The sequence below is a fragment of the Bison bison genome, unplaced genomic scaffold (genome assembly GCF_000754665.1).
Source record: "Bison bison bison isolate TAMUID 2011002044 unplaced genomic scaffold, Bison_UMD1.0 scf7180017864295, whole genome shotgun sequence".
NCBI classification, from domain to species: domain Eukaryota; kingdom Metazoa; phylum Chordata; class Mammalia; order Artiodactyla; family Bovidae; genus Bison; species Bison bison.
The window spans coordinates 6,687,248-6,699,572 of NW_011494867.1; the positions used below are offsets into that span (position 1 = coordinate 6,687,248).

Consider the following 12,325-nt stretch of genomic DNA (forward strand, 5'->3'; position numbering starts at 1 on the left):
TTCAGATTCTAGATGACTTCCCTAGCAATAACTATGCCTTGTTTGGTGTAACGTACTTATTGGAAACAAAAGCACAAACTGAGTCAGTATTACAGGGAGCTGCTATAGTGGGGTCCCTATGGAGAAGCAGTCCCAACTTGACCATTTATATTTAGTGCATGCATGCTCAGTCGCTAAGTCATATCCAACTGTCTTTTGATCCCATGGACCAGGCTCCTCTGTCCATGGGGTTTTCTAGGCAAGTAATGGAGTGGGTTGCCAATTCCTTCTCCAGGGCATCTTCCCCACCCAAGGATAGAACCCGTGTCTCCTGCTTGGCTGGTGGATCCTTGACCACTGAGCCACCAGGGAAGACCTGTCTAGAGTTCAGTCATTCAAGTTCTCTTCAAACCCCAGGACGAGATGCCGACCCAACCACAAAATTTTCCCACTGTGCCTCAGGTACACTCTGTCTCTTCCTCCCAGACTACCAAGATACATCAATGCCCCTCGGAAGACCAAGAGACTTGTAACCATCCCTAGTTGACCTTTAACTCGTTTCCTCCCTCAGTTCCTCCAATACCCAATGGACTGCTCTTCTACGGAGATTTGCAGAAACTCAGCACTAACCTGCCACTTTTCAGCAACTCAGAAATGTGGGCAAATGGCTTTGTAAAAAATAAAATAAAGTTCTAGTGGGTTAAATATAAGTACTGGGTAGTAGCAGCTCTACAACTGAGGGAAGAGCAGCTCGGGGGTGGTACAACCACCACGAGAACCTAAGACGTTATGATGACACTTCACCTACGGTGTTGGGGGTTGCTGCTGCTGCTGCTAAGTCGCTTCAGTCGTGTCCGACTCTGTGCGACCCCACAGACGGCAGCCCAACAGGCTCCCCCGTCCCTGGGATTCTCCAGGCAAGAATACTGGAGTGGGTTGCCATTTCCTTCTCCAATGCAGGAAAGTGAAAAGTGAACGTGAAGTCGCTCAGTCATGTCCGACTCTTAGTGACCCCGTGCCTGCAGCCCACCAGGCTCCTCCATCCATGGGATTTTCCAGGCAAGAGTACTGGAGTGGGGTGCCATTGCCTTCTCCATGTTGGGGGTGGGGAGATGTAATTTAATAAATATATATTTACTATATACATACTTATTGTATGTGTGTGTGTGTGTGTGTGTGTGTGTGTGTGTATGTCTTCAATTAAAAAGAAATGCGCTTGGTGGGCGGGGGAACAAATGTGTCAGCCCTGACCCGGCAGCGCCTCAGCAACTCTGCGGGTCACAGGGCAGCTGAGTCTATACCTAATATCACCCCGGGGTCAGACGGAACCACGCCGGTTTATTTGCTCCAGAACACGTATCACACTTGGACAGTACTGCTTCGTTTGTCGCGCATTTTGTCTGTCTCCCGTTCTAGAATGTACCACAGGCCCAGAGAACGGGACACGGTAAGTGGTCAATAAATCGTTCTTGAACGGGGAATTGGCGGTTACCGAACGCGTACCTCAAGGAATGACTGACTGAAACTTCGAACGAACGAATCGAAGCCTGGCCTAAGTACCTCAGTTCTCAGCTCAGGTGAGCGCTGGGGACAACGGTCCCCAGCCCCTGGCTACGGCAGCCGGGAAGGTCAAGCCAGTTCCGGGCGGAAGTGCAAGCCCCGCAAGGCCCGCCCCGCGCGCACGCAGGCCCGGGTACCCACGCTTCCGGGAGATCACTTCCTCCACTGTCTCCTAGCAACGGCTGGAAGCGTTGTTGACATCCGAGGCCGCAGTGGCGCAGGTCTGAGCCCAGAGTCTCGCCGCCCATAAGATGGTAAATCCGAGATTTCTGTCAACAACCCGCCCGCCAAGGGTGCCGACAGGCAGGGTCCCTTCGCTGCCCAGTTCTCGGGGCCGCAGGGAAGGCTAGGAGCTCCAGAAGCTTCTTGGAGGGGCACACGGAGACGCTGGAGGGACCAGAGGGGGCGACCGTGGAGGAAGGGAAGATGTGTAGATGGGGGGAGCTTTCTTGGGGAATAGATATCTAGGGGTGTTTTCTGGGAGTAATACTTGAGGAGGAAGAATATCGAGAAAGAGACACGGAAGGGATGAAAGATCCTGAGGGGAATGAGTAATCTCCTCGACAGCGAGGGAAGTTTGAAAGGGGAAGAGGCACCATGGAGGAGAGAAAAATCACCCCGAAGGGAAAGAAAGACATGCGACAGCGCAAGGGAATGGAGAGGGGCGGGAAGGAGGAGCTGTTGAGGAGAGAAGAAAGAAAAATAGAAAAGAGGAAGTAGGGATGGGAGAAGGGAGGCGAAGAAAAGGAAAATGGAGGAAGAGAAAGGTCGAAAAAGAACAAACCGAAAGTGTTTTTGGTGTTTTGTTTGTTTGTTTGTTTTTAAGGAAGGAAAAGGTATTGGCGATGGGAATTAAGAGACTATATTATGAGGGCTCAGAAATCACGAAAGGAAAAAACACCTGGGAAAATAGAGGGACAGGCTGGGTCGAGCAGGGAGAGAGAAGTAAAACAGAAATAAAGAGGTCAGCGGATCTTGTAAGGAGCTGTGGACGTTGTCCTATAGATGGCACAAAAAAAGTAGTTATTTAATCCCCTGTACAGGTACTATGCTTTAGTGCAGTGTTTCCCAAAGTGAGATGCAAACGTGAGTTGCTACTTTAAGATGGCTCAGAAATACCAAATACCACAGAGTGAATCACATCAGAGAAAGTTATTCCTCTTTCATTTTTTTCAGCCTCTAGACTATATCCAGGAGAGACTTTCTGGCACTTTTAGGTCCTTTTAATACTTTGGCCACCTCATGCGAAGAGTTGACTCATTGGAAAAGACTCTGATGCTGGGAGGGATTGGGGGCAGGAGGAGAAGGGGACGACAGAGGATGAGATGGCTGGATGGCATCACCGACTCAACGGACATGAGTTTGAGTGAATTCCGGGAGTTGGTAATGGACAGGGAGGCCTGGCGTGCTGCAATTCATGGGGTCACAAAGAGTCAGACACGACTGAGTGACTGAACTGAACTGAATGCCACTATCATCTATCTATCAAGTAGTTTTGATTTTTCTCCTGAAATGCAAACCTCAGGCTCATAATTTTCATTGGAGTAGAATTTAATAATACGATCTCTCTTTTTTTATGATTATTTCTGCCTGTGACAAATGATACAGAATTTGCATTTGTGGTAACGATGTATAGTTTCCTTTTTAAATGCATTCATTTAAACTTTTAGCAGTGAGATAATTCTAAAAATGTGCTGGGTGAATAATATAGATGTTATTTATAATGGCAGAAATTGAAAAGCTGGTACACGAATGCCTGAAATTCAGAAAACACCTGCTATAGTGGTGGAAAGAGGAAATAAGTGCTCCCGCCCACATTAGGGTCAAAAGAAAACTGAGTCAAAAGAAAACTGTCTTTTGACAAAAGTAACATAGCATTCACCCATACAATGTTGTAAACAAAATTATTTTATAAACTCTCATCAAAAGACTCTGCAGAATACTGTTTGAATTCAGAATATCCAGTGATTACTCTGTTATGAAAAATATGCAGGCTGGAAAAAATATTCTTTAGTTTAGCATTTGTAGAAGGAAATAAACTGGTACAATATAGTCTATGCATAAGATTCAGAAAGCTAAATTTAAAACCCAGTAATGGGATTATAACATTTATGGTTGAACATTCAGCATGCCCTGAGATCCAGGCTGTAGTTACCAATAGAATCCTGGGATACATTGTTTTCACAGAATATTTTTAATTTAATCATCTGAACTCCCAGTTAGATGACATTTACAACTGAGAATATGATTTTTTATTAAGTGATGCTTTTAGAAGGAAGGAGGTCGTAATATAGCTCTATAAATATTTTTTTAAATCTATAATGTAGAAATGGGATTTTTTGTGTGAATACAGAAAGATCAATGAATGAAAGATGACCCGAGCAGATTTCTGTTCAACATAAAGGATACTTTTCCAGTGAATAGAGACAGATAAAAATGAAGTGCGCTCTTGTAAGGCAAGATTTCTGTCTCAACAAAAGTTCAGGGCAAGATATTTTTCAGGGTTGTATGTAGAGAGTCTTATATAAGTTTGCATATGGGTCTTGACAGTTTCAAAGCTCTCTTCCAAAAGCTGAGATTTAGCATCCAATACCTTAGTTTAAGGAGACAGAGGAGTAGGGATCTTTCTAAACATTACTCTCGTTAGGACTGGGATCACCATGAAGACTCTGGTTAATTTTTTTCCTGATCTCTTCCAGGCAGAGGTGGAGGAAACCCTAAAGAGGATCCAGAGCCATAAAGGGGTTATAGGAACAATGGTTGTAAATGCAGAAGGTAAATACATCACAGGCTGCCTTCTTGACACGCAGAAGCAGACCAAGAGCCTTTTTGTTCTTTGAAGTCTTAGGCAAACATCTTGGAATTTTAAGTCAAAAGTATATTTTACATATTTTAGCTGAATCATTTACTTATCAAACATCTATTGAGTGTCTGTTAATTACATGCCAAGCACTCTGCTAAAAGGTAGGGAAATAAAAATTTTAATGTATATATATTCCTAAGAAGTGCTGTACATTGTCTAATTTTTAAAGCTTTGGTAAACTCTCTTCTAACATTTCAGGAGGAGCTATGAAACTATTACAATGAAGATAAGAATACCATTGTTGGCAGTTTGCTTTCATTTTGAAATTGTAAAGCGTACAGAGTTTCAATCTTCATTTGAAAAGAAACCGTTCCTTCACCATAGTAAATGAAATCTTTGAGAATTAATTTTAATGTAATTTATAGTATAGTCTTCATGGTTATAGTTAAAGGAGGGCCAATACATTTCCACCTATGAAATCTGTAGACTTATTCCAGAAACTTGCCTATTAACAGTCCACAGAGCCTTCTCTCTGGCACGTTGTTCCATGCTCAGCTATGGTGGCAGCCTCTTAAAGGCTTCTGCTGGCTTCATTGCTAATTCAGGCATCTGTAAGGGCGAGAGGTGCCACAGATCCCAGAACGTTAGTTGAAACAAGAGTAGCTACTTCACATAATTCATGGAATAACCATGGAATTGGCACACTGCCAACTCGGTGCTTGGCAACGGACTCTCACAGCTAATCATTATTATGGAGCAAATCCATCAATAAATATTTATTGAGCAACTACCCACTGAAAGTCTGTTTAAGCTCTCAACTTCAATCCCTTATTATTAAAAATGGAAAATAACCCAATTTACTGATGATTGTGACAAGTAAGTGAAATAATAATTGTCAAGGGCCTGGCACAATACCCAATACTTAACAGAATTGTAATGAAGTAGTTCTGTGAATGTGGAAATTTTTAATTTATTTATACAGATAAAATATTTGATGTGTTTTACAAAATAATAAAATTTTAAAATGCTCAATGTCAAGAGAATGTCAAGTAATAAATTCACCCAGCTTGAGTGATCAGGAAGGAGAGGTTTTAACATCAGCCTACAGGTAAATCAAGAGCTATGCCTAATATTTCCAGGAGGCCATCCAGTCTGAGTCCATTGTTCTGGTTGAACTGATTTTAGTTCCAGGCATTTGCATAAGCTCTATCACACCCCCTAAGATTTGAAGGACTTCACAGAGAGGCTGTATTTGTTTTCTTTGGCTGCCATAACAAAGCACTACATACTTAGTGGCTTAAAAAGATTAGACGTTTATTCTCTCTCAGTTCTGGAAGGCTAGATGTTGAAATCAAGGTGTCAGTGGTCCAGGCTCTTCACAGAAGCATCCTTCCTTGCCTGTCTCCCGGCTTCTGGTGAGTTCCAGCAATCCTTGCTGTATGTTTGCTTGTAAACGCACCACTCCCACCTCTGCCTCCATCATCGTGTGCGTTTTCCTCTTCGTACTCTTTTTCCTCTTCTTATAAGGACCCCAGTCATTGGGTTAGGTCCCACACTGATCTAGTATGACCTCACATCTTCAAAGACCCTATTTCCATATAAGATCACATTCTGAGGTTTAGGGGAGGCTTGAAATTTGGAGGGGACTCTATTCAACCCATCTGGTGGCTCAGACAGTAAAGAATCTGCCTGCGATGCAGAGGACCTGGGTTCGATCCCTGGTTCAGGAAAATCCCCTGGAGAAGGGAATGGCCACCTACTCCAGTGTTCTTGCCTGGAGAATTCCATTGACAGAGGAGCCTAGTGGGCTACAGTCTATGGGGTCTCAAAGAGTCAGATACAACTTAGCAACTAACTCAGGTACATTCATTCACCAATCCTGACACCGAGGACAATGTATCTAAAGGCAGACTTAGTCTAAAGTTCATAATTCTGGCAATATGCTTTAAATGTTGGAAAAATATCCATACCTTTTGATCTATAATTCCACTCCTGGGAATTTATTTAAGGAGTAATGAAGAAAAGATTTAGGTGCAAAGGATCTCAGAGAGGCATCATATATAACAGCAATAAAGCAAAAGTCACTCAGTCTTGTCTGACTCTTTGCAACCCCATGGACTATACAGTCCATGGAATTCTCCAGGCCAGAATACTGGAGTGGGTACCCTTTCCCTTCTCTAGCAGATCTTCCCAACCCAGGGATAGAACCCAGTTCTCCCACAATACATACACAGACAAATAGGTAAATAAATCTCTCCCAACAGTAGGGAAATTTTTGAATTAATTATGTAATATTTACTCAATGAACCATTACTCTATTTAAAATGTTGAAGAATATTTAAAGTCATGAAAAACTACTCACAATATTAGATGAAAAAAAAGCAGGAAACGAAGCAGTACCCAGTATTTTTAAATCCTAAATACAGCCAAGCACACATACACACTGAAATATGGAAGAAAAGGCAGGGATGTGTTAACGGTGATTATCTCTTGAGCAGTTGAATTAAAAATGACTTTTATTTTCCTGAGGTCTCTCAATTAACACTTTTCCCATCCAAGGGTAACACAATATTATTTTTCATACTCATTAACTTCTAATTAACCTCTACTAGGAAAAGGTTGTGTTAAGGTTCGGGGCACTTTTCTGAAAGCCAAATTAACCTTTTCCCAAAAAATACAAATGAGGGGCTTATTTTTATGGTCAGATTATTAACAACCAGAGTGTATGACAAGGATGTTTACTAATAGCATATAGTATAAGTTGTGTGACTCGAATGAAATGAAATACTCCATCTCAACAGCCTACTCAAGTTTAAATGAACGTGCCATTTATTACAATGTAGCTTTGCAGCATTCAGAAGTCCCATGAAATTTAACACTGTAAATATTTAACTAAGCTGCTGTTTGTGTGTTCTTGCTCTCTACCAATGGTTTTAGTTGACTAATTCCCAGTAAATCATTTTAACAGTTTTTTAGGTTTTTGATTGTGGTGAGGTAAGCCTTCTACCATGTTATACGTTTAAACTCATTCTCTGCCATGTGCAGCAGAGTCCTTTGGTTTCACTATCTGAAACATAGACTTATCCATGACAATGAAATGAGCTTATCAGTTTAACCCAATGCTGAGGGGTGTAGGTTTTTGTTAGATTCTTTGTTAACATTGGTTCCCCATTTATAAAATAATTCATTGTTTACAATATTACAGTCCTGATCACTGAACTAGATACTGGTGAACATGCATATTTGTTTCCCAGACAGTCATATCCGTTGTATATTCTTATGTATATAAGCCTGATTTCTGCAGGCTCTTAATTTTAAATATTCTTGACATTTCTAACAATCCATCATTTGGATTTCATTAGATTTTATCCAGCCATCCAGCCATTTCCTTTTATTTTTGAAATATAATCTAGCAACCAAAATACAAGTGTACAGTTGAAGAGTACCACCTTGGTGGGATCATAAAGATTCATATTTTTAAAGCAGTGTCGTAAATTTAGGAATATTGAATTTATACTCTTTGTTCTAGAAGTTACATTTGAGGAATTTATCCTACCCACAAGTATATACAAATGTGAAATGGCATCCACACAGATATATTCTGTCGCCTTGTTTATAAAAGGCAAAGATTGGGAACAGCCCAAATGCTTGGCAGGAAGATATATTAGTTACGTGCATTACAAAGCATCCATTCAACAGTCGCATTATACAGCCATTAACAGGAATGCCCTAGCCTTATGTGGACAGAAGGCAACAACTTTCCAAGTGTATCAAATGGAAGAAGTTAAGGTACAGAATAGAGAACGATACAGTTGAAGAATACAAATGTGAACAGACTTAAATAAACTTAGACTATCTCTGCAAGGACACCAAAGAAACAGAGCAGTGGTTACCTCTCAGAAGAAGTGGGTGTGTTTTATACCATATGCTATAATTACTTCCTAATAAATTATTTTTTAATTACTTCACATGGTCCCAAGCAAGAACTCAATAAATATTTGTTGATTGATATTTTTTCCCCAAGGGTCCACAGCAATATGAAGAACTCCAAGAGTTTCCACAGTGCACACTTATTATTCAGGAAGGCTAGGTCTATTATTTATTGACTTGGATCATGAATAGACTGACTAAGTAGGCCCGAGCATCTGATTCATAATCTTGTCATCTGCACTTTAAATAATTTATTCTGCTTGTATTTCTTTTTTGACACTGAGCAATGCAGACTTTGTAGATAGTCACTCTTCGTAATGCAAAATAAAACTGTTTGGTCAAAAAGCACCCTTAAAAGGTGGAGTGCTTGCTCCACTTTCAGTCTCCTGCTTGGTAAAGACACACATGTAATGGTTCACCAGGTGTGAAAGACAGAACTGACTTCTGGAGAGAAAGTGGCCAGCAAACAATAATACAGAAATTAACAAGCTTTCTATGAAACCTTATTTACTGAAAAGGTTTTCCTTATAAATATTGTCTTCCTCATCTTGTTTGGCAAGACCTACTCTGGAGAGAATGAATTTCTTAAAGGGGAAGGAAATTAGTCTGTTTCAGAGTTGAGGCTCTCAAAAGGTTTTCATGAAAAACAAAGTCCCAAGTTAGAAGCACTCAGACCAGTTTCTGGAGCTACATTCTCTGAGGGAAAAAACCAAGAGGGCCACCTTAGCCTTTTTTATTGATGGGCCTTCATTTGGGTTCCTGAGGAACTTGACAACGATCCCAGATTCACCTTCATGTGTCCCCCAAAACTCAAGGCACATTTTCAAATCAAATCCTTGGAATTCCCTGGCTTATTTGGTAGTTTTCAAAATAATATGGAGGTCGGCTCTGATTAGGTACGATATATGTAAAACAGCTAGCACGGCACCTGTTCCACAATAAGCACAGAGTGACCTGAAGAGAGGCTGGATGGATTTGAATGGAATGAAATTATACTCGCATATTTGTCTCGCTAGGTTTTTTTCTGCTAAATTAATAGCTTCTGTTTTACACTCATAATGAAACAATAGAGCACACAAGTAGCCAAATCTAATCACGCTTAAACCAAGAATGAGTGCAAACCAGGGCATGCCCAGCCAAACTACAGCATCTTTGTGGCTGTGTTTTCTAGCATAAAAATTAAGGTTTGCAAAATACTGTATGAGGAAGTTACAAAGAAATTCTGAAAACCCCTTTTGATACTCTCTAGCAGGTGCAGATACCCCCTTCTATCTCTGTTCTCAGGAAACTAGCACCATGTGTTAAGTGGACTTTTCACAGCTTCTCACGGTGAACTCACCTCACTGTAGACAGGATGCTTGCTGCTGCTGCTGCTAAGTCACTTCAGTCGTGTCCGACTCTGTACGACCCCATAGATGGCAGCCCACCAGGCTCCGCCATCCCTGGGATTCTCCAGGCAAGAACACGAGAGGGTTGCCATTTCCTTCTCCATTGCATGAAAGTGAAAAGTGAAAGGGAAGTCGCTCAGCCATGTCCGACCCTTAGCAACCCCATGGACTGCAGCCTACCAGGCTCCTCCATCCATGGGACTTTCCAGGCAAGAGTACTGGAGTGGGGTGCCATTGCCTTCTCCAGACAGGATGCTTAGGGAAATGCATTTCATATAGAAACATGTTACTACTGAAATAATCAATTAACAATTTCCAAAAAGATTTGTATACTAAAGTGTTCATCACCATTAGGTACGAAAACAAAAACACACAACCTAACAATCCTATAGTAGGGGGTTGATTATATTATGTTGTATCCAAAGAATAGTAAAGTCTACAGCCATTAAAAATAATGTCGATGGCACCATCAACAAGGAAAACTTGTATGCTGCCCTTTGAATGAAGAAAAAAGCAACAGTCAAATCTACTTTTATAATTTGATCCAACTAAATTTTAAAATCCATGTGGAGGCAGAAAGATTGGAAGGAAATAAAGTAAAATTGTTCCAGTGAGTAATATGAGTCATCACTTTTTCTTCCTTTTTAAAATTACCAGTATTTTCCAGTATTTCTATGATGCACCTATTGCTTTTATAAAAAGAAAAAAAAAATGTTTAACCCATAATTAAATCTTGTACTAGGCATTCCCATCCGAACAACCTTGGACAACTCAACAACAGTTCAGTACGCAGGTCTCCTTCATCAGCTGACCATGAAAGCCAAGAGCACCGTCCGTGACATTGACCCTCAGAACGACCTAACTTTTCTTAGGATCAGATCCAAGAAACATGAAATCATGGTAGCTCCAGGTAATCTGGCCCATTTCATGTCACATTTCAGGCATCTTTCTACTTTACTGGATAAAGGCTTTGTGTCTCAAAGGATGGGGACTGTGGGTTTTAACATGCACTATGACACATCATGTTCCTCAATTAAAAAATGAAGAAGTTTGAATCTGAAAATTCCTTGAAATTAGTCAAGAAGTTGGATTTTGCCCGTTTGTACCTGTTGTTAGTAAAACATTTAGGAGGTATAGATGTCCTGTTACGTAAACTTAGCACACAGACCTCCTGAAGAGTGGGAGAAATATCTCCTATCCAGGGGATAAAGCAGAGGGTGGGTCAAAGGTCTGTTGGGTCTCAAACCTTCCCTGGGGCGGAGCCCATTCACTGGGGCCACTAAAAGCCAGCCGCCACAGAAATACTTCTTTCCTCGAAGGAGGTGCATTCACTGTGTTAGTGGATGTCAGTGTAAAACAGGACTCATGTTCCTAAATCTAGTCTAGAGCAAACTTCTCTATAATGCAGCTGTAAAATCAGAGTCGCCCGCAAACTAAATAAAGCTTTACCTGCACCTGTGTTCTCACACAAGGCGCACATTAGAATTGCTTGGAGATCTTTTTAAAAATTTTTACTGATACCTGGAACTCCACCTCAGACCAATAGAATCTGGGGCTGGGCCCAGGTAGCTCAACAGGTGATTCTGATGTGCAGCCAGGCTGGCAAGCCACTGGTCTACACAAGGTCCAAGTGATGTGCTGAAGAGACAAGCAGATGAGCTGAAGCATTCTTTTATTAAATTTAATTTTTAGGGTAGCCTAACACATAAGCTGGGCTCCCCTGGTGGTTCAGTGGTGAGGAATCTGCCCACCAATGCAGGAGATGCAGGTCTGATCCCTGGGCCAGGAAGATCCCTTGGAGTAGGAAATGGCAACCCATTCTAGTATTCTTACCTGAGAAAACCCATGGACAGAGGAGCCTGGTGGGGAACAGCCTACGGGGTCGCAGAGAGTCAACCAATTTTTAGGGTGGATTAACTTTGTCCATCTCTCTCCACAGATAAGGAATATCTTCTGATCGTCATTCAGAATCCATGTGAATAGACCTGCAACAGCCAAATTCTGCCCTGTGATGCCAGGCTGAAAACACTTCACTCTTTAAAGATTCCTGAGATTATAATCAATCCAAGTGATCTTTTGGACAATCCTTTCTATTTTTACATTTAAACTCTTTACATGTCTTATTTAATCCCTTTTGAATGTATTGTAAATTTATAATTTAACTATATAATAAATAAGTTTCTGAAACAGTAGTAAAGATGAATAAAACTAAAAGCTGGTTCTTTGAGAAGATAAACAAAATAGACAAACCTTTAGCCAGACTCATCAACAAAAAAAGAGAAAGAATCAAATAAACAAAATTAGAAATGAAAAAGGAGAGGTTACAACAGACAATGCAGAAATACAAAGGATTATAAGAGACTCTTATGAACAACTATATGGCAATAAAATGGTAACTTGGAAGAAATGGACAGATTCTTAGAAAAGTTCAATATTCCAAGACTGAACCTGGAAGAAATAGAAATTATGAATCCAATTACAAGCACTGAAATTGAAGCTGTGATCAAAAATCTCCCAAAAGACAAAAGCCCAGGACCAGATGGCTTCATAGGAGAATTCTATCAAATGTTTAGATAAGAGCTAATGCCTATCCTTCTAAAACTCTTTCAAAAGATTTCAGAGGTAGGAACACTTCCAAACTCATTTTACAAGGCCACCATCACCC

At 40.9% G+C, this 12,325-nt stretch overlaps 1 protein-coding gene across 1 annotated transcript; it reads left to right on the top strand.

Moving 5' to 3' along the window:
* The first annotated feature begins 1,687 nt into the window (after positions 1-1,687).
* DYNLRB2 (dynein, light chain, roadblock-type 2) lies at positions 1,688-11,857 on the top strand. The gene is made up of 4 exons (XM_010850786.1): positions 1,688-1,793; positions 4,239-4,314; positions 10,403-10,570; positions 11,600-11,857. Exons 1-4 carry the CDS (start codon positions 1,791-1,793, stop codon positions 11,641-11,643), a joined length of 291 nt encoding a protein of 96 aa, XP_010849088.1. The 5' UTR covers positions 1,688-1,790; the 3' UTR covers positions 11,644-11,857.
* The last annotated feature ends 468 nt before the right edge of the window (positions 11,858-12,325 follow it).

What these genes read in the sequence shown, in the direction of transcription:
- DYNLRB2 (XM_010850786.1), top strand. An exon ending in AATGGTTGTAAATGCAGAAG is followed by an intron (nt 4,315 to 10,402) that starts GTAAATACATCA and finishes ATCTTGTACTAG; the next exon opens with GCATTCCCATCCGAACAACC. An exon ending in TGAAATCATGGTAGCTCCAG is followed by an intron (nt 10,571 to 11,599) that starts GTAATCTGGCCC and finishes CTCTCTCCACAG; the next exon opens with ATAAGGAATATCTTCTGATC.